Source organism: Pan troglodytes, chromosome 19 (assembly GCF_028858775.2).
Source record: "Pan troglodytes isolate AG18354 chromosome 19, NHGRI_mPanTro3-v2.0_pri, whole genome shotgun sequence".
Lineage (NCBI taxonomy): Eukaryota > Metazoa > Chordata > Mammalia > Primates > Hominidae > Pan > Pan troglodytes.
This window is the reverse complement of record NC_072417.2, coordinates 94232242-94254268: the sequence shown is the minus strand read 5'-3', so window position 1 is coordinate 94254268 and position 22027 is coordinate 94232242. Positions and strand designations below refer to the sequence as shown.

At 53.4% G+C, this 22027-nt stretch overlaps 1 protein-coding gene across 7 annotated transcripts in view; it reads right to left on the bottom strand.

Annotated features, from left to right (window-relative positions):
* The window catches only part of RPTOR (regulatory associated protein of MTOR complex 1), a 416632-nt gene that overhangs the window by 105123 nt on the left and 289482 nt on the right, over positions 1-22027 (bottom strand). For all 7 annotated transcript variants that reach the window (XM_024350719.2, XM_024350720.3, XM_063799998.1 and 4 more), the window contains 3 exons: positions 15120-15221; positions 6110-6193; positions 3776-3886 (listed from right to left, as the gene is read on the bottom strand). In XM_024350719.2, coding sequence (XP_024206487.1) covers positions 3776-3886; positions 6110-6193; positions 15120-15221 — 297 coding nt within the window. The remainder of the gene's footprint in view (positions 1-3775; positions 3887-6109; positions 6194-15119; positions 15222-22027) is intronic.

Genomic DNA, 22027 nt, shown 5'->3' with positions numbered 1-22027 from the left:
CTCCCTTCACCCTGGGCTTTGTGTCATGTGAGGGTCACCGTTTTGTGCATCCCAGAGCCTCTACACATGGTCCTTCATCCGTGGCCAGGTGCCAAGACATTTCTAAGTGTGTCCATGTAGATGACGAAGATACGGGTGTAGGACAGAAACCACGTTTCAAAATGACTTCCTGCCAAACACTCTTTGTTTACATAATGTGGCTCTTCAGTGAATTTGAAGAAGAGTAAAACAGAAATGACCCACACCTCTCGCGTCCTGATCCACAAAGCCAAGCTTTCTGTTTAGCAAGAAAAGGTTTTAGTGTAACAGAGACAGGCAGGAGAGATGTGAGATTTACGTGGTGCCCCTTCCTGGTCCTGTTCCTGTTCCTCTATAATTTACACCGCAGTTTTCCACGTCCTGGTTCTGAGCTCTGGAACTGGCTGAAGGCAGACGGCCGAAGGCTCATGATTTTACAGAGGCAAATCATGGCCAAGGGAAGTGAAAATGACTTGTCAGAGCAAATGGGGTGATGGGATCAAACTCAGGTTTTTAACTCTTAAATCCAGTGCTTTAGCCAATCTTTCAAAGCAGTCATTCTTCATCTGTAGTTTAATGGGTAGCAGGGAAAATATTTTGCTGAAATATATGGTATTCAGGTCACCATTATGGAGCGTTCCCTGGTCACAGCCAGGTGCAGAGCACTGGGCCCAGGAGGGTTCAAGGTTGAACTGAGGTCAAGGTCAACCTCAGCGGTGCTGAGAGGAGGAGAAGCAGCTCCCCGCATCCAGCTCAGGAAATCAGGAGCAGCTGGGAGAGATGGCAAGCACGGTAGCCGACCCGTGCCGGCAGAGCCATGGTCAGTGCCCCAGGCCCAGAAAAAGAGTGAGAGATCCCAGAACCGGAAGAGGGGCTGGAAGCTGCTTCTGCTTGGAGAGAGCATATACATAAAATCCTAGGGAATCTACAAGAACCAGTGAACTAGCAGAAAATCCCAGGGAATCTACAAGAATCAGCGGAACCAGCGAGAGGTCAACTGGTGCTGGGTACGACTGACGCCCGCCTCCAAGGTGGAAGCCCTCGCCGTCCGCTTCGGCAGCAGCCTCCCCACTGCCCCCCGACTTCAGCTGTGACACCAAAGTCGTACGTGAGCACTTGGGGTGTGGGGAGGCTATGGTCAGGGCTGGGTGCAGGGAGCAGAAGGGCTGAGCAGGGGCCCAGGGGTCCGTGGGCAGCACAGATGGGGACCTGATGGCCTGGGCTGGACTTGAATCAGCAGCGGCTGTGGGTGGGAGACACAGCAGTGGCTTTGTGTGGGGTGTGCAGGGCTGACGGGTGAGAGCGCACAGTGCGGGGTACGAGCCTGTGGCTCGGGGTGCCTGCCAGTGCCTGGACAGCAGGGGCAGTGAATTTGGCTGAACAAAGCCCAACAGGGCAGCTTCAGCGAGCACAGCAGGTCCTGGTGGCCAGTGCGACATGGCTGACAGGGCTAAGGATGAGGCTGGGTCTCAGTGCCAGTGACTGGACGGAGGAGCTGATAGAATGTGGCCTGGGGAGCGCCGGGCAGCAGGCAGGAGCCCCGGGGGCTGTAAGCTCCGTCCACTCTCCCCTCACCTGCCACACAGAAAAGGGAAGGGTGGCCTTCCCTGGCTCCAAGCCATGGCCTCTCCAAGGTGTTCTTGGCACTCTCCCGTACCTGCTCTGTGACTTTGCTAGACCTTCCATTTCCCTGTGTGGGCAAGGAGCGCCAGACCCGGCGCAGGGGCCCAGTGGGGTGCCGGCCCCTCGCATGGTAGCTATGTGGCCCCTGCTCCCTCCTGTGGGCAGCGCCTCACCAGTAAATAAGCTGCAAATTCAAGCTAACTTCACAGGGGACTTAGGAATTAAGAGACTTTGCATATGAAAGCTGCCGGACAGGGCGCCACACACACATGCACGCACAAGCGCCCACATACATGACCACCCCCGCACACACGTGCACACAGCAGCTGGCCGAAGTCCGGGGGGAACGTGTACCTGCTCCTACAGGCCTTCTAATGAGTTGCTGGGGCTGGTTTGCTTCAAAACCAAGCAGGGAGCAAAGCCAGCCTTGCCCTGATGCCGGCTCCTCCGTCCCGCTCTTCCCACCCGTGGCGGCACCCCCAGAGCAAGACTGACTTGGCTTCTTCCCGGGGCTCCCTGCCAACCTGGCTCCGAGCCCAGCTCTGTATCACACACGTGTGCCCCTCCGCACACGGACAGCTAAAGGCAAAGGCATCTCTGGGAAATCTTTGTCCCCAACAACCCTGCAGAGGGCAACATATCCCCCAACTCCATTCTCAGCACACACCCTTTGTTCTAGAATCTTCACGTTCTATAAATGAGCCCTTCCCAGACCCTTCGCACCACTCTGTACAGCTCTCCTCTCCATTGTGTCACACGAGGAGCTTTCGAGAGTTCTCCCGCAGCTGACCCTTCCACATTTTCCTTCGAGGGTCTCGCCTGCCATCACCACTGGGTAGACGAGGTCCCCAGTCTTGGCATCGGGCCAGCCCTGCTCCTAGGCCGCACAGGGCTCCTGACCAGTTGTCTCTAGAAGGCTCCCTGAGCCCTAGCCGGCCACACAGGCTTCAGCCCGAGTCGCCTCTCCCAACCCAGGCTTGGTGCCGCCCTCCCAGCCCTGCAGCCCGACCTCCTCCGCCCACCCTCCTGGAGGAAAATGCTCTCCACCCCGTGTTTCCCTATAATCCACTTGACACCGAGGCCAGGCAATGTTTATAAACCACAGCTTCATTCTTTGATGTCTTTGTTCCAAAATCTGTAATAATCCCCATGCCTGCTAAATGAAGTTCAACTGTGTCTACCGGGAACCGTGCACCGTCCGCGTGGATGGGGCCTCCCTGCGTGTCCCCGCACACAGCCACAGGGAGTGGCCTGCTCTCCTCTAGGCATCTTCCCAGCCCTCCCTGCCACCTCCATGTGTGGACCCCCGCCCGACATCCACCCCCTCAAGGCCCTTCCTGGCGTTTCCAGTTCAGCATAGGCCGGGTCTCGCCCACACGACTTCTCAGCCCCACTCCTCTGACCCATCTCGCTGGTAGCTCCTGCAGGAGGTGACCCTGCCTCACAACAGGGCTGGTGTCACCTGCAACCCCTGCCCGCACCCAAGCATAAGCCGCTGGGGACAGGGACAGCTGACCTTGTGTCTCTCTTAACATAGCTAAATATGGGTCCCTGGCCTAGATGATTGAGGGGCGAACACATGGCTGCAGGGCCAGGGCTGATGCCCGTCAGAGAGGACAGAGCTGGACAGCCCCGTCTAAGGGGGTGGCCCCTAACACCTCGGGGCCTGGCCCAGATCACCTGTGCAGGGTTGAGGAGGGGGAGAAATGCAATGGTGGGCACAGGAGAGCCAATGCAGGGTCTGGGTGAGGCAGAGGCCAAGTTTACTGCCATGGCGGGGTTGCTTCCAGTCAGGGTTAGGAGCACGGGGACAGCCTTACGGGGGGTCAGACACAGGCAGGGGGACTGAGTGCAGGGCACCAGGGGAAGGCCACGGACAGGACGGTGTGGGGGGACTGAGCGCAGGGTACCAGGGGAAGGCCAGGGACAGGACAGGTAGGTGACAGCCCCCACGACCCAGAGGTGGCTGCTGAGGTGGGCGCGTCCCACTTTACCCCAGAAGAGAGGAAGGGAACGGCGGTGCCTGGAGAGGGAGCGAGGCTGGAGAAAGGGCAGGCTGGAAGCGCAGGGCTCGGCATCCCCAGAAGGGCCGGCGGGTTCACATCACTCTGGGGAGGAGGGCGGGGATACTCACGCTGTCCACTGCGAGGATCTTGGCCCAGATGAAAACGAGAAGTGGCCGCAGCTCTCGGGCCGAGCTCTGGAGCAGCTTCAGCACGTAGGGGAAGATGCCGACAGACAAGGCCTGGGGGTGAGAGAGGGCGTCAGCGCACCTGTGCCGCAGCGAGGGAACGGGCAGCAGCAGGGGTGCCACGCGGGACCAGCTGCGGTGTTATCTTCAGCACATATGGGAAACGCAACAGGAATGAATGGGCCTCACTTAAAGTAAAGAGGGGCTTCCTCCAGATTTATTCATCTCTGATTTATTCCTAGAGGCTGCCACGTACTGCCAGCCTTGACTGGTGTCAAGAGACTGGAATGAATCGGGTGGCAGCTTTTCCTTGTGGAGGCGCAGGCTGCTGGCGCTGGGGCCCTCGCCTGCCCTCGGTGGTCTCGTCTGCTCTTGGCAGCAGAGCATCAGGCACCTTCACTGTGTTGCTCACGTACGAGCCACGGCCACCTCTCCATGATGGCATGGCCACCTCTCCGTGACGCCATGGCCACCTCTCCGTGACGGCACGGCCAGCTTGCTCAACACTCATGTTTGCACTTCAGATACACCTTGGGAGAAAGATGCCTGCCCTGGGAAAGGCAGGGAGGAGCGGGGGTTGCCCAGGGGCTCACTCGCGCCCAGTTCTGGCCGTGTCATTTTCAGGGGACTCTCTGCCCTCAGAGGCAGGGGAGGGAGGGCGTGGAGGGCACTACAGTGTGGAGGATGCCTGGCAAAGTACTGCTGCACTCCACAGCCAGGGGTTTCTGCTGTGTCCTTATCTCAAAGCTGCTGGAATTTCAAAGATATCCCAAAGGTATCCCCTTCCAATAAGTGAGGTCCCCTGTAACCAAGACAGGAGGTGGTGGTGGGACCTAGGCCTGGGTCCCTTCCCTGTGAAAGGCCACATTTAACAAGGAATGAGCAGTTTCTCTGGTTCGGGTGGCTGGGCCCTCACCTGAGAGGCAAAATCTGTACCTGTAAAAATACCTCGTTTATCCAGCCTCGATTCATGTATTAGGAAAATTTCCAATGAGCAGAAGCTTAATTCTTTAAAGGGAAGAAATTGGTTTTAAAAAATTAACCTTAAAAATGAAACTCTTTCTAAACTGTTATGAATACATGCTTCCTGTCTTCTTAGAGTGCACGCAATACCACGCAGGCCTTTCCAGGATGACTAAGCGACACCACCACGCACACACCAAGTGACCGAGTCACGCCAGCCTTCCTCCGATGACTCAGGCCCTGACTCTGTTACAAGCTATTTGTGGCCTCAGGCACCTGGAGTGAAAATGGCCCAGTGGTGAGTGCTGAATGATTCTTCCAAGTTTTGGATGTTTTCTCTCGTCCTTCAGTGCTGGACTATCAATTACCACTCTTTGTCAACATTATCTGATGAAAATACTTAAATACACCAAACCCAGGCACTCACCACCCAGCTAGTGACAGCGGTTCCGCACCCACCGCCCCACCGCACCGCTCCCAAGCACAGTAAATTAAGGCTCATGTGTCACATGATTTCATTGGTGAATATTCAGTGTCTATCTCTAAAAAATTAGGTCTCTTTTATAAAAACACAATCCAGTTACCACACCCAAGAAAAACGAACAATGATTCTTGAATAACATAAATCCAGCTCCTGTAAAATTTCTAATTGTTTTATGAGTATTCATTTTTGGAACTTCAACAGAACCAAGTAAGGTTTACTGTACATGGCAGCTGGCCATAGGTCTCTCGAGTTTCCTTGACTCTGTGGTTCCCTCTCAGCCTCCTTTTACTTTCCCTGTGAGTTATTTGTTCAACGCACGTCGCTTCTTGATCCTGCCTCTGCCAGGGTGTTTTTAGTGGCCATTACTACTCTGCTATAGAATGAGGAACCAGAAGAGCGTTTCCGAATTGTGCCTGCCATGATGGTGAGCAGACAGTGCTGAGGATCCAGACTCCTCCTGGGGGAAGCAGCACCACGAGGCGGGCGCTGCGTCAGGCTCAGGGGCGCCCTGCTCCCCTGCAGCGCTGGGGGCAGCTCAGGAAAAGGTGACCGGCTGACAACACACTCACTCCTATGTCTAACATCAGACATAAAGAGGGGTGACAACCCCAGACCCCCAAATGCCAGGCAGCACTGCAGGCTGCACGGGTACAGAGTGGGCGCCTTGAGGGCCTCAGGAGCGACAGGACACCACCACGGTGGACACACTCGCCCTGGGTCTCACGGCTGGGGGTGGCTCTGGATCATGAAATACGTGCACAGACTGAAACACGGAGCCTAATCTCTGTCCCACCTCCCTCAGCCCCCAGGTTAATGCAGAAGGCACGCACCAGGCTCACTGCCCAGGGACCCAGGTCCAAAAATCTTCCAAGCAAGTCCAATGCTCTCAGCCGGTGCACTTGGCTTAACAGCACCTGGAAGAACAAGAAGAAAATGGTATCACTGCAAACCATACTGGTGTGCAACCCCGAAACGCTGCTGCATGAGCTGCCAGCTTTGGAGCGGTCTGACCACAGTTCAGATCTGTCTGCTGCTTCAGTCAGTTACCTAGAGCTGGTGCTCCAGCGGTCTGACCACAGTTCAGACCTGTCTGCTGCTTCAGTTACCTAGAGCTGGTGCTCCTTTCCTTACAAGTTCATGCTTTTAGACAGGTGAACAAAACACGCTTTATTCCTTTATTACACAGATAAAACATGCTCAATGTAGAAAATACTAGAACAAACATGCTTTAATTGCATTTAAAAAGCTAACCCACTGGTGACATTTAGGTATATGAATTCAGACATTGTTCTTTATGTCCACACTTCTCTTACTGATCTTGAACTAGATAATATGTGATTCTATTTCTCAGCTCCTTTTTAAACTAAACAATGCACTGTGAACATTGTTCATATCACTAGGTATGTACTGACCATATTATTCCCAAAGGCGGCACGGTACTTCCGTTATGCAAATGTACACAATTCTTTTAAACAACTTCCCCAGTGATAGATATTTAAATTATCATCAAAATGTTCCTACTTTTACCATTTTTATTTATTTATTTTTGAGATAGGGTCTTGCTCTGTTGCCCAAGCTAGAGTATAGATGCCAGATCATGGCTCACTGCAGCCTCAACCTCCTGGGCTCAAGTGATCCTCCCACCTCAAACCCTGAGTAGCTAGGACCGCAGGTATGTACCACCATGCCTGGTTAATTTTTGTATTTTTTATAGAGATGGGGGTCTCACTACATTGCCCATGCAGGTCTTGAACTTCTGGCTCAAGCAACCCTCCCGCTTCAGCCTCCCGAAGTGTTGGGATTACAGGCGTGGGCCATCATGCCTGGCCAAAATGCTGCTCTGATAAAGAATATTGTGATCAATATCCTAATGGGTACATCTGCACACTTACATGATTCTTTTCCATTAAGATAAATGTGAGTATTAAAAAGGTAAGGTCGGAGCATATATACTTAAGTTACCAAATGACCCTGCGGCTGAACCCACTCACACTCTCGACGGCATGCACGTGGGCACCAGCTTCCTGCTGCCTGAGCTGGTCACCCAGCAGCGCTCACTGGGGTGTGACTCTGGGCAAATTAAAGTCGCTGAGCCTTGATTTATTAATTCATAAAACACATATAACACAACACCTGCCCACAAGGGTTTCATTAAATTAAATAATAAATTTAAAGCTTGTGGGACAATACTAGCCCATATTACACTATTATTAGCCAACAGGACAGGTGAAAATACATCCTTTTCATCTGGATTTCTTGGATTTCAAGGGGAGTACATTTTGCAGGTTGATGGGCCATTTCCCCAGTAAACTTGCCCTGCATGCGTTTAGTTTTCTACTTCAAAATGTGGCTTTTTCTTATTGACATGTCAGAGTTCCTTATAAGTTAGAGTGGGCTCTGCCAGAGGTTTTGCATATACTTTTTCTGTTATATTAAAGTTCTACACTTTTTTTTTTTTTTTGAGACAGAGTCTCGCTCGGTCGCCCAGGCTGGAGTGCAGTGGCGCAATCTCGGCTCACTGCAAGCTCCACCTCCCGGGTTCATGCCATTCTCCTGCCTCAGCCTCCTGAGTAGTTAAGACTACAAGCGCCTGCCACCATGACCGGCTAATTTATTTTTGTATTTTTAGTAGAGACGGGGCTTCACTGCATTAGGCAGGATGGTCTTGATCTCCTGACCTTGTGATCCACCCGCCTTGGCCTCCCAAAGTGCTGGGATTACAGGCGTGAGCCACCGTGCCCGGCCAAGCTTTACACTTTTAATGGCATTACTTCTTTTGATTTTTTCCTTAATGGTGGCTATGCTGGAAGGCACGTGCATCGACTCCCTCCAACCTACAGCATTTCTATCCATGATGCCCCAGTCATCCAAGGGGTGTTTATGGGGCAGGTGCTGCGCTGGGTGCTAGGAGAGTGACCACAGACAGTAGGGACCACCTCACCCATCCTTCATGTGGCCTGGGAGACAGACATTAAACAAATGACCACCCCATCACCATGCCTAAACACACAGACCCTGGGAGCCCCTGACCTGGCCTCGCTGCAGGCCTCGGAGGTTTTCCCTCCCCCCAGGAGAAGATGCACAGGACACAGCTGGGCAGCAGGTCCTGGAGGTGACGTGAGGGGGTTACCGCGTTGCAGGTGGAGAGGCTGGAAAAGCCCGGGTGTCTGAGGATGCACAGGCCACCAGTATGACTGAGGTCAGTGATGGGGGAGGGGCCGGATAGGGAAAGGCCCCGCCGACGGCGTGCAGAGAGGTCAGTTTGTTTTGAGATCCAGAAGCCACCAGCCGACGTTAAGCAGCAGTGACTGGTCCAGTGTGCTCGCTTTGGGGACAGGCCTGGCAAGAGGCTGGGAGTCGGGGAGGCGAGTGGAAGGGGGTGGGTTTGACCAGGGTGCCAATATGGAGATGGGGAGGAGGAGACTGCAGCACTGGCCAGAGGCTGAGAGAAGAAGGGGTGAAGGAAAGCAAACTCTAGAAAAGAAGGTTTGGGATGAGTTTGAAAACCCTCAAGAGAGGCAGGGGAAAGGGACGAGGAGGCCAGTGAGGGTGGAGGATGGGGGGAGGGGAGAGGAGATGGCGGCCACCTGGGTCAAGCTCCTGGGGGTCGGCCAGTACGACTTCCACGGAGGAGCCACCGAGTCAGGAGCATGGGCCCTGGGGAGCCGTGGAGAGGGAGGAGCTTCCCTGTGGTGGGAGAAGAGCACTGGCAGGAGGATGAGGGGGACAGGGAAGGTCACAGGTGGCAGCAAGAGGAGGTGGCTAGCCAGGCTGGAGGGGCAGGAGACGGGGTATGGAGGGGATCCCAGCATGTCCAGCCTTGGGGGCAGAGAAAGAGCAGTGGGAATGCGGCCTCACTTCCCTTCTATGTGCCCGGAGCCAGCTCCCATGCTGGGTTCACCATGGACCCAGGAGTGGCAGGTTCCCCGTGCTGGTGATGCTGAGAGTCTCTGATTAAGAGTCTGGGAAAGGAACGTGGGACTGCTCGCAGGATATGTGAACTGGAACCAGATCCCTCTCCCATGCTGAACTCGGGGGCTGTCGCATGCCACTGCTGCCTGGAACTCAGGTTTGAGGGGCCAGTCGGAGGAAAAGCATTGGCTCTGGGGCCGGCTAACCTGATGTTAACCCTGCCTCCATCTCTGCCCAATAATTGGCTTAGATTCCTAACTTCTGGAAACTTCAATATCATTATCAAGAAAAACGGAGACAACAGTACTTGACTTGGGCTTATTCTCAAAGTTCAATGAGGCAGAGTCCGTAAAGCGTCTGCACAAAGCTGTGTGCACCAAGGTGTCCAGCGGATGTAAAGTCAGCATCATAGTGTTCGGCTTCCAGATGTCTCCACCACCCAAGGTTTTAAGGACTGACTCTCTGTGTGTAGGGAACACTAGGCTGCCTGAGGCTCAAGTTTCTAGATGACCCAGGGAGAGGAGAGGAGGCAGGTCTCGCCATGGCTGCAATCGTCAGAAATCAAAGACATCATCAGATCTAAAGCTTACAAAGATTGTTTTCTGATTCTTTTTGTTTTTTTCCAACACTGTAAATAAGGACAAGGCTGTTTCTAAGGTAAATAGTTGCAGAACAAATGGAAAAAGTGGCAGGACGGGGCGAAGAGGTCTAATCAAGGCCAGTTCCTGTTACTGTTTTACCAGGACACTAGCCCAGCAATAAAGGTCTCCTTAGAATGTGCTCCTTACAAACAACAAAAGCAAGCGGGACGCTGGTTCACAATCACCACCGTGATGTGGTCCCGAGTGTCCCACTGTAGGAGCTGCAGGTGCTGATGAAACACACGCGGGGGCCTCGGGGGCCCACCTGCCTGGGAGTCGGGATTTGGTGCTACAATTATTTCATTTGCAAACAAACATCGTTAATAAAGAGTATTGGGGGAAAGGTTAAGTACTGTTTTTTTTTTTCCAAACAACACATCATCTTCCTGCCACCTTTTGTTGATTTACGTTTTTTAAAAACTGAAGCCAACATAAAGCAAAGTCATTTTTAAAATGGGATTGGCTTTTAGAAAAAAAGCCAATGTTGTTTCTGTACTTAAAAACAACAAAACAAAAATCTCCTGTTCCGGACCATCCCACGATCTATGGAAATTATAGAAGTAAATGATGGTGAGCTGAATGAGTTACTGAGATTTATTTCCCACCTGTGGTAACCCAAACTAAAGATTAATCATGGTGGCCGGCATGGAGGCTCAATACTGTAATCCAAACACTTTGGAAGGCTGAAGCTGGAGGATCGCTTGAGGCCAGGAGGTCGAGACCAGCCTGCCCAACATGGTGAAACCCCGTCTCTACAAAAAATACAAAAATGAGCCGGGCATGATGGCACATGCATGCAGTTCCAGCTACTCAGGAGGCTGAGTCAGGAGGGTGGCTTGACCCCAGGAGTTGGAAGTTGCAGTGAGCTATGATCATACCACTGCACTCCAGCTGAGGCGGCCAAATTAAAACAGAATTGCTAAGGTTATCAAACTTCATTTGCCTTGTATATGAAGAGAGTGCTCAGACAGGCATACTGAAGAGCTGCTTCGTAAGAAAAGATTCTCCAGTTCCAGCCCTGGAGTGCCAGGTGCTGCAAGCCAGGGTGCCTGGGGCACCTGATGAGCAGGGCGGTTTTGGAGTCCCTGATGTACATGGTATGTATAACATCACTCTAGTTTGTCATTCTGCTGTCACCTGATAACAATCCTGTACTTTCAGACCCCACATTCTATTTGTAAAAAAAATGATGCACAGAGAGAGAGCAAATAGACCTCCTAATGAAATGCTCACACTGATCTGTGACATCTAGGAAAAGGGACTAAAACTTCATCCTATAAAATCACTCTTGGCCAGGTGCGGTGGTGCACACCTGATATCCCAGCTACTCGGGAGGTTGAGGCACAAGAATCACTTTAACCCAGGAGGCGGAGCTCCGGCTGCAGTGAGCCAAGATCACCCCTCAACAGAGGACTGGATGAGGAAACTGCAGCGTCTGTGCATCATGGAATACGACTCAGCCAGAAAAAGAATGAAATCGTGTCTGTTGCATCAACATGGGTGAAACAGGAGGCCATTATGCTCAGTGGAATAACTCAGAAACAGAAAACCAACTGTTGCATGTTCTCACGTATAAGTGAGTGGGAGCTAAACAACGGGTCCACAGGGACACGCAGGTGGAATAACAGGCACTGGAGACTCCAAAAGGTGCGAGGGGCTGAGGGCTGAGAAATTACCTATGGGGTATAATGCCCACTATGTGGGTAGCAGGTTCACCCAAAGCCTAGACTTCACCACTACGCAGTGCATGCGTGCAAGAAACCTGCACCCGTATACCCTGGATCTATTGAAAAGAAAAAGGGCCAAGTAAATAAATGAACACATAAATATCACTGTCACCTTTTTCCTGAAAAAGAAAGAAGAAGAAAAGTCACTTTCTCCCCTCTCCTCCATAACCTAGGCGCTCTTCATTCCCCTGCCTGGGCTTCCTGAGCCACCTGTTGGGGGCACACAGCACTGAGTTCCGGGCGAGCTGCCGGAGCCAGAGGGCAAACGCACCCCACAGGCCACGAGAGTCCAGAGCTCCTCGTGAGAAGACGGTGTTCAGGGCTGGGTGCGGTGGTTCACGCCTGTAATCCCAGCACTTTGGAAGGCCGAGGCGGGTGGAACACAAGGTCAGGAGTTCAAGACCAGCCTGGCCAAGATGGTGAAACCTTGTCACTACTAAAAATACAAAAAATTAGCCGGGCGTGGTGGCGGGTGCCTGTAATCCCAGCTACTTGGGAGGCTGAGGCAGAGAATTGCTTGAACTCAGGAGGCAGAGGTTGCAGTGAGCCGAGACCGCGCCACTGCACTCCAGCGTGGGCAAGAGAGTGAGACTCCATCTCAAAAAAATAGACACCATCAATCAAGGGTCTGGGCAAAACAGCAATTTTTTAAAACATTGTATCTTCCTTCTTGTTCCTCTGCTGATTTATATTTTTAAAAGGCAGAGAGGATATTGAAGCTGGAAAGCAGGAAAGGCCTGTTCCATGCTCACGTTTACAGGAGGGGCTGCGAATCAGCCAGACCTGATGAGACACCGTGTGTGACCCTGGAGGGCCACCAGCCACTGCCTCTGGCTCAGGGATGAAGTGGCAGGGATTCAGAAAACTGGAAGCGAGTGAGAAAACTCCCTTTCCCTTAAGTGATGTTTTCTGACTTGCCAAGGCACTAGAGAATAATTTAAGGATAACAGGGCCCAGGCTTTGGCAAAAATAAAGGCTCTTAAGAGAAAGCGCGGGGAAGTGAGCTGAGTTAACGAGAAAGAAGCCAGTCCCGGGGGGTACGTCAAATGAAGCCGATACCCCATTACACTTCATCTTTCCGTACTTTCTCGTTAGGTGGAGGTCCGCCCATTGATCCCGGCTGGGCACAGCCAGGAAACAGACCCTCCAGAAGGAGGAGGAACCTGCCACTCACACCTGCTGGAAAATCATGTGGGAAATGCCCCACGCTCCGACCAGAGCTGTCTTCGCATACGTCACCATCAGAAAGCTGCCTCCAGCACGTCTTCTCCTTCCTTGAGGGAGTGTGGGTGGCCAAGGGAACATTGAAAGAAATCAACAGAAGGCCATTTACAAAAAGATTATTTGCCGGACCCAAAAGAACTGGATTTAATGTGCTTGGCATCGGGTCCTGCTTTGGAGAGGGCCGATTTTACTCCATCACATTGCTCAAATAGTAGGAAGGCCATTAAGAGAGCCAGTGTCTCCTGAGGGACATCCTGGTGACCCAGGTGACCAACAGGAGCCGTGGGGCCCAGCATGGGCAACCTGCGCTGCGGCCACCCCCGGTCACCCGTGGCCACACAGCCAGCTGCCTTTCTATAGTCGCACGAAGGGAAAACGTGGGCTTCTGTCAAATGTTTGGTTGCATTGCTGCTATCACTGCGTGTTCTTGGTTTTGAACATGAGCTGGTTTATTTGTTTACACCTCACCCTGTAATCTCAGGATAGTCTTAAATGAATCTAGGTACATACAGGAAGAACAGTAATAACGTCTGCATTCTTTTTGCAATGTCCAAAAAGCAACTGTCATAATATACCGACAGCAGCAGAAATATATACTGTGAGATGTGGTACAATGTTATTTTATTTTGTAGAGATGGAGTCTCCCTATGTGGCTCAGGCTGGCCTTGAACTCCTGGGCTCAAGTGATCCTTCCCCGCCTTGGCCTACTGAGGAGCTGGGATCATAACACCAGGGCAGCCGGCTGGCACACTGGTTCTTTGTTGCCCGCCTGAGACAATGCCGGCGAGGACAGGCCGGCGGTACTGTCTTGAGCACGTCCATGTGCACTGTTCCTTCTCCCAACTCCTCTTTCTCTGGCTGAGATTCTTGGGGCAAAGTCCTGAACGAGGTGAAGCCTCAGTCCTACAGTGCGCCTGCGACGCTGGCTGCCACTGCTGCAGCACAGACTGAACGGCGGAAGGGAAGGCTGCTGAGGCCATGGCCGTGACGGAGATAAACTGGCCCCGGTTTTCTAAATGACCTCTCAGAGGCGGGATGAACACCTGGTCTAGTGAAGATTGGTGTGCTGTCCGTCAGTGTGCTGAGCGGCCCTAACCAGAAAGCGCGAGCTCTGGAAGGAAGAAGGGCAGGTGGGCGGCGCCACTCACGCCCCTCTCCATGGAGGCACCGCCACCCAGTCTGCTTTCTAGGAAGGCGAGGACCCAACTCTGCCGACTCTCAGAACTCAGCACCACACCCAGAGGTGGGGCTCTTCCTGTGTGTGGGGGGAGTCACCCAGCTTTAAACCGAAAAGGGCGGGGCCTGCTCATTCCCTGCCTGCTGCTGGGCAGCCCCTCCCCACGGCCATGCACAGCTCCTCGCCAAAGTCCAACTGCACCACTCCAATCACAAAAACACTTTTCCAGCTTTTAAAGTGAGTTCTTAGACCTTGATATCTACACTGACCAGTGGATTTTAAACTCCTTTGACTCTGACTCAGCCCATACACTTCCCCACAAACACACATTCACCAAAACAAAAGTTCTGTGGAATCTTTCTAACTTCACTACCTGTGACGAACTCCTCAATTTCCATGGCCTCCCATCCAATCTCAGTGACCAAAAGCCAGACAGCAGGACCCATGACGCTGACCTCCCAACCCATGAACAGGTCATGGTCTGCACGTGAACAGCACTGACACGACACGGGCCCCGTGGGCACTGGCATCTGAAGGGCGTGCCCCAAAAGGGCCTATTTGTTACAGCAGCTGTGACAGCCCCGTGCAAGGGAAGGGCTGCCGGCTTCCGGATCTGTACGTGCTTCAGTGCATAACCTACGGTGCTGGGCCACAAAGCCGCTCTGCCCGCTTCGCCAGTCAGTATCTGCTCAGGGAGCCTCCTCCCTCCTCTCCCGGATTCACTGCCATCTCCTGTCCTTCCCAAGAGAAGGAGGCAGTGGTGTCAAGAGCCTGCTCTGAAGCGAAGCCCATCTGTAGCTGAATCTCAGCAATTCCTAAAGTGGAAATGGTAGCCAGGGGAGAGGGGGATGATGGACTGGCTGATGACTCCCCAGTCCCAAAGTTACACTTATCCGAGGGTGGAGGAGGGAAATCAATGGCTTTAGAGGAAACCCTTTAGGAATGAATGTGCTATCAGCCCAGTGACTCCTGACTGGATCTGTGTGATCTGTTTGCCCGAATGCCACCTGCCCAAGTGCCGTCATATTCGGGGCAGAGGGGCTGGGATGTCACAGACCCTCAGGGCTCAGGGAGAGAGAAGGCACTCCTGGGGCTGTGCAGGCATCTGGCTTCCTTCCTGCGGAACCTCGGCTGTCTGGCCCGGTCTGAAGAAACTCACCTGCAGGACGATGGGCAGCTGTTCGGGTGGGTTTCGGTTCTCCACGCCCATGGTGAGCCACACCTGGAATGCGGTCAGCTGCTCGGCGAAGAATGGGCTGTGCTGCGGGGCAAGCAGAACAGGTGCTTGTTAGGGCCATGTTCCCAGACGGCCTGGTCTTGCCCACCCCTGCCACCTGCCGGGCATCCAAGCCTTCACGAAGGGCCCGCCCTGCAGGGCCGGGAGGATGCCAGGCGGCTGAGAAGCGGGCGCTCTGGGCATGCCTAAGAGGGAGAGCCTGCGGGGTGCACGAAGGGACCAGAGGCAGGCAGGAGAAGGGAGCAGCTGAGGATGACTCCAAGGCTTTTGGCCGGGGCACCGAGCTGGGGCTGCAAGAGGAGCGTGCTGGGAACCAGCCGTGGACATGCAGTGCTCACGACAGTGGCTGGACAAGGGAGTGAAGATGCCGGGGGCAGGGGACCCCGTGAGTGTGTGGATAAGCAGGCAAGTCTGGCTGGGGACATGCTTGGGAGTCATGGCGTGTGAATCTTTTTCAAGTTAAGTGAGAAAGGAAAGGGGCCCAGGACGGAGCCTCTGCTATGGAGACCAAGGAGATGAGCTGGGGCCGCGCTGGGGCCGGTGAGGGCCCGGCAGTGGAGGGAAAGCAGAGCTCAAAGGTCTGGACGCCAGGGAGCAACGTCCAGGGCAGAGCCACAAACCAGCACCGGGCCAGGCGAGATAAGGATGGAGAGCTGACTGGGCCCTGGATCAGCAGCGAGAACGCTCTGGAGTTGGGCAAAAGCGCAGCCAGAGGGGGTTCGAGACAGGGTGAATTTGGTTTTGGTTGCAAGGGGGAACAAGACAGACAGGTGGTGGCTGGACAGGGATGTAGGGTCAGGAAGTGCTTTTTGTAGATGTGGAGTAATGGGGACAGGACGCTGGTGAGAAAGACCCAGCTGGGGGCACGGAGGGTGGGGAAAGGCTGCTGGAGGGCATCCTCGGGCAGGCTGGGGGATGGGACTGGAAGCACAGGCTGGGCTGGCAGAGCAGGGCTGCTCCCCAGGGGAACCAGGCAGGGGGCAAAGCAAGGGGGCCCAGATGCAGAGAAGCAGGGGGAGGGCTGGAGGACCCAGCAGAGGCGGTCATGCGACTGCTTCTTGTTTCCTCAGTGAAATGGGAAACGAGGGTACTCTCTGGGGTGAGGGCGGGAAGAGGGGTTGCAGCTGGACAGAGAAGGCGCGTGGGTGAGGGAGACCAAAAAAAATGCTTGGAGTCAGAATGTCAGGCGGCATCAGGGCCCCTCGAGGGGGTGACACGAGTTCTCCGTGGGCCACACTGGGTGGGCCCGGGCTCCCAGTTAGCCCAGCCACGTGAGCGCAGGCACAGAGTGGAGGGGGATTCTCCTGGGTGCCGTGGAGCAGGTGGGCAGCAGGGCTGCTGGGCCTGCGGCTGGAGAGCGTGAAGGCTGCAGGGGAGGCTGCCGTTGGAAGGTCTCAGAACTGAGCGGCCAGGCAGGAGCAGTCCGGCCTGATTCCCTCCACGGAGAGTCACTTCCACTTAACACACAGCTCTGCCTTCCCTGAGCCCCCGATACAAAGAATTAAAGAAAAAACAAAAACAAAAAACAACTACCAGCCTCTCTCTCCCATCCACTATCCTCTCTTCCCTACGTTGTTTGATTTGGCTCGGGGGGAAGGTGGGTGGCCGCAGTGGAGGTGCGTGTCTCTGAGAGGAGGTCGGGAGGAACCCTCCATCCGCTCATCTGGCCGGGGTCGGCTGTGCCCCGGGTTCCCGTGAATGTGGACACATGTGGACAGGCGAACGCCAGGAGCAGGACAGGGTGCCTCCGTGCGCCCAAGTCCAGGAGCGCTCTCAGCAGCCTCCACAGAGGAGCCTGGCGGGCAGAGCCCCGTGGCCCGACTTAAAAAGTCAGCCGAGAACATTCACCACGTAGGAATCCGTGCTCCTGTGCAGCCAGCTTACAGAAAGTTAATCACACTTGGAGGGCAACCTGTGGAGTTGGCTTGGAGCCCCCAGAGTGATTTTCCTGTTTTCAAGTGTGAATTATTCATAAATTGGTTTAAAAAAATCTCGTTAAGTACCCCCTCCTCCACATCCCGCGAGAACGTGATTCTCCTGAGTTAGAGAAGGCTTGAGTCTGTGAACAGAAGTCAGGTAATTCAGATAATTACACCTCTTCTTTCTTTCACATTAGCTTTGCCTGATGGATTTTCACACGTTCCTCACTGCTGGAGTCACTACTCCATGCAGAAAGAGAAAAACTCCTGACTATTCACCTCAAACTGACAAAAAAGGAAAAGCACACCTTTGCCTGGCAGGTGCGCGGTGAAGCCCGTGAAGCTCCCTAAAGCCACGGGGAGGCTGACGAATTAGAGCAAGCACCTGCGGAAGAGTGGCCAGCACTTTATATGATATTGCGGAAAACATCTCGAGAGCGGCCCGTGTCTCCACCCATGATTCACAGGGCTGATGTTTTGGGCCAAATCTCTGAGATTTTCTCCACCCCATGAAGAGTTCCTGAGCTGGCCCCTGTGTGCAGGGGAGCGAAGTCCATTCAGTGAGACAGAGAGCTCACAGGTCCCGCTGGGCTGAGCGTCTGGGTTGCCCGGCCAGGACCACATACCTGGCTCTCCCAGGGCGATTTGGATGCCAGGAGTTTTGCTCTGTTGCCAGCCTGTGTGCCAGGCAGTTTGACATATTCTAAAAACAGGGGCAGCAGACTGAAAATGGGAAGGCCGGCTGAGAGGCTGGGAGCCTCCAAGTCACACCTAAGTGGAGCCCGTCCGGCTGGACTTCTGCTACCAACAATCTGAGCATACCTGCCGCCTTTCTCACCATCTGGACATTCTCAGACGGCTACTCTCCGTCCTGACAATGGCACAATACATTTGCCACTTACGACAAGCTTGCCGCTTAAAGGGGGACTTAAAGTTCACTGCCAAGGGGACATTCTACCCCTCTGTACGGCTCTGTAGGGACATTCTAACCCCCTGTACGGCTGCTCAGTTTGCAGAAGGGTTCTCTTTAACACCCCTAAGAAAGTCAATTAGCCCGAGCTTTCTACTGCAGGGGAATCATTCTGGCTTCTCCTACTATCTCAATAAACCAAAAAAAAATTTTTTTTTTTGAGACAGAGTCTCACTCTGTTGCCCAGGCTGGAGTGCAGTGGCATGATCTTGGCTCACTGCAACCTCCGCCCCTGGGTTCAAGCAATTCTCCTGCCTCAGCCTCTGAAAACCTCAATTTTGATAGGGTTCTATGTCACTGTTAGTAGAGAAAAATCAGAAAGTGAAATTTTAAACAATACCATTTACAACCACGTTGAGGGAGGAGAAGGCTCAATATTATAGAGGTGGTGACTTCTCCCAAATCAATCTGTAGATTAATTGTAATCTCAACAAAAATCCAGCAGGTTCTTTGCAGAACTTAACACACTGATTGTAAAATTCACATGGAAATGCAAAGGACCAGAAGTAACTGAGGCAACCTCGGGGAAAAAAACGAAGTTGTGGGACTTAGTCTACCAGCTTAGAAAGTGTCACGTAGAGTTTGTCATTACAACTGTGTGGTCCTGGTGCAAAGAACAAGTGAGCAAAGGGACAAACGAGGGAACAGAGGCAGCCATGTGAACATGGTCCTTGGTGCAAAGGAGGGAACAGAGGCAGCCACGTGGACACGGTCCTCAGTGCAAATGAGGGAACAGAGGCAGCCACGTGGACATGGTCCTCGGTGCAAAGGAGGGAACAGAGGGAGCCACGCAGACACGGTCCTCGGTGCAAACACCACCAGTAAGCCGAGCATTCACGGGGGACGTGAAATGTGAGCAGATGCAGGTCCAGATGTGAAAGGGAAACACACAAGCTGCTAGCTGACAAAGAGCGTAGCGTCTGCTCAGAATGCTCATCTCAGAGGAAATAAAGGTTTCATAAAACAGGATACCAAAAGCCCGAACCATAAATGGCCAGTACAAGTATAGAACAATGCTCTATTAACCATCAGGGAAATACACGATTAGCTCTTAAGGAAATACCTTTTCATACTGAACCATAATAGCCAAATAAATACATAGCAACTAAAACTCTCGAATGCTGCAGGCAGGAGTGTAAACTGACTCAGCCACTTTGCAGAGTGCTCTGGCACCATCTGTTAAAGCTGAATATGGGCAAACCCTGGGACCCCGAAGGATCACTCTGAGAAATGTGAAGGAGGGAGCAGCCCCTGAACGGGAGGCCAGCCAGGAAGGGGAGGCCTTGGCCTCAGGCACAGAATTGGTGCTAGCGGGTGGGGTACCAAAAAAAAAAAATCAGTAATCAAGACAAATGATATTTCAGTGCAATATTTACAAAAATAAAAATTAATGCCAAAATCCATACTGAAGAAGATATCGACATTTCAAAGGGAGGACCAATATCACAGAATTCTCTTTTGTCTCAGGCTCTGATGTGACAGAGTCTGGCTCTAGCCAGCACTGTTAGTGAGGACTGAAAACTGAAAACGCCCAGTGGCCCTAGAACGGACACATGAATGTTGGGACACTCAATGGTGTCCACCTTGCAATGAGTGTGAGCTGCAGCGCCGTGAGTGTGAGCTGCGGTGCGGTGAGAGTGAGCTGCGGTGCGGTGAGTGTGAGCTGCGGTGCGGTGAGTGTGAGCTGCCGTGTGGTGAGAGTGAGCTGCCATGTGGTGAGAGTGAGCTGCCGTGTGGTGAGTGTGAGCTGCGGTGCGGTGAGTGTGAGCTGCGGTGTGGTGTGAGCTGCCGTGTGGTGAGAGTGAGCTGCCGTGTGGTGAGTGTGAGCTGCCGTGTGGTGAGAGTGAGCTGCCGTGTGGTGAGTGTGAGCTGCCGTGTGGTGAGAGTGAGCTGCCGTGTGGTGAGTGTGAGCTGCCGTGGGGTGAGAGTGAGCTGCCATGTGGTGAGAGTGAGCTGCCGTGTGGTGAGTGTGAGCTGTGGTGAGAGTGAGCTGCGGTGCGGTGAGAGTGAGCTGCGGTGAGAGTGAGCTGTGGTGCGGTGAGTGTGAGCTGCGGTGAGTGAGCTGTGGTGCGGTGAGTGTGAGCTGCGGTGAGAGTGAGCTGTGGTGCGGTGAGTGTGAGCTGCGGTGAGAGTGAGCTGTGGTGCGGTGAGTGTGAGCTGCGGTGAGAGTGAGCTGTGGTGCGGTGAGTGTGAGCTGTGGTGAGAGTGAGCTGCCGTGTGGTGAGTGTGAGCTGCGGTGTGGTGAGAGTGAGCTGTGGTGTGGTGAGAGTGAGCTGCCGTGTGGTGAGTGTGAGCTGCGGTGTGGTGAGTGAGCTGCCGTGTGGTGTGAGCTGCCGTGCGGTGAGAGTGAGCTGCCGTGTGGTGAGAGTGAGCTGCTGTGCGGTGAGTGTGAGCTGCGGTGTGTGTGAGCTGCGGTGTGGTGAGAGTGAGCTGCCCTGCGGTGAGAGTGAGCTGCCGTGCGGTGAGTGTGAGCTGCAGTGCAGAGAGAGTGAGCTGCCGTGTGGTGAGTGTGAGCTGCCGTGTGGTGAGAGTGAGCTGCCGTGCGGTGAGTGTGAGCTGCAGTGCAGAGAGAGTGAGCTTACTCAAACAATGCTGAGTGACAGCGGGCAGGCACAAAGACTACACCCTGCGTGACTCCACGCATCCAAGCACAAAACTGGGCAGGAAAGCGGCCACTGCTGGGGAAGGGAGGAGCTAAGAGGGGCACCGAGGGGGCTCATGGGGCTGCTTGATTTGGGTGTGATTACACGAGTATGTGCAGCTTGAAATATTCACCAAGCTGTATGTGTATGATGTGTACACTTTTCTATATGTAAGTTATACCTCCAATAAGATAAAAACAAAAGGAACCTAGTGTGTGGTCCACGTCAGTTATCCCCGGCTTGTCCTGACACCCCAACATGGTGAAATCATTCCCAAATGCGGAATATTGATTCTAGTTGTTTAGCATAGAGTAAAATCCTTGAAAAGAAACTTGGCAAAGATACCTGGCACAGAAACTTAAGTATTCGTTTAGAAAGAGCACACATGCAAATAGAAACTGCATTATTTTATATAAGAGCAGATTATTCTGGTCTCTTAAAAGTACCGAGTGAAGCCACGCTCAGAGTACAGAAAGGCCAGTTTCCCGAAGGTTTCCAAGTATCTGTTTGTGGCAACAGGCCCAGAGCTCTTCGGAAAAGCGCAGGCGCTCTGAAAGCAGCTCTGGCAGGCTGAGGGTGGACAGCTGGCGTCTGTGAAGGTTTGCCACTCTGCAGGAGACCCTGTCATTGCCCCCAAGGTTTGTGGTCCAGCAGGAAGGGAGGGAAGGCCTTTGTCTAGAAGCCCAGTGTTGATGCCAAGCACACGGCGGGGAGCTGGCTTTGGCCTCACGGTGTAAAATGCGGGGCGGTCTGCAATGCCCTTGAAAATACCCCATGAATAAAAAGATGGGGTAGAAGTAAGTGGTGGGCATGGGGTGCTCACTGTAAATTTCTTCCAACTTTGTTGTAGGTTTGAAGATTTTCACAATCAAATGTTACCAAAAAAATCAGCAATAATGGGAGGGTAACAGGCGATTATAGAAAAGAAAACCCTCTTAAAAGGCCGTTTTCCCACCCGTGGGACATGTCAACATCATCTGAGGAGTTAAAACACCCCACACAGGCACATCACACACACCTCATGAACACCCACTCACGCGTACACACGCACGCACGCACGCACACCCAGGCTCCCAACTGCGTGTGTTAAAAGCTTCCCTGACGGCTGTGGTGTGCACTGAAAGTTACAAGTCTGCGCAGTGGACGGAACCTTCCTGACCATCGGTGCCCCTGCCCTGGGCTGGAAGGTGGCATCCTCACATCAGTGACAGCTGGCTCTGGGGCAGTGCCTGCACATGAATTCCCAAGGGCCCTGTGCTGGGCTCTGTCCAGAGCACTTTTCTTACATTAACTCCCTTT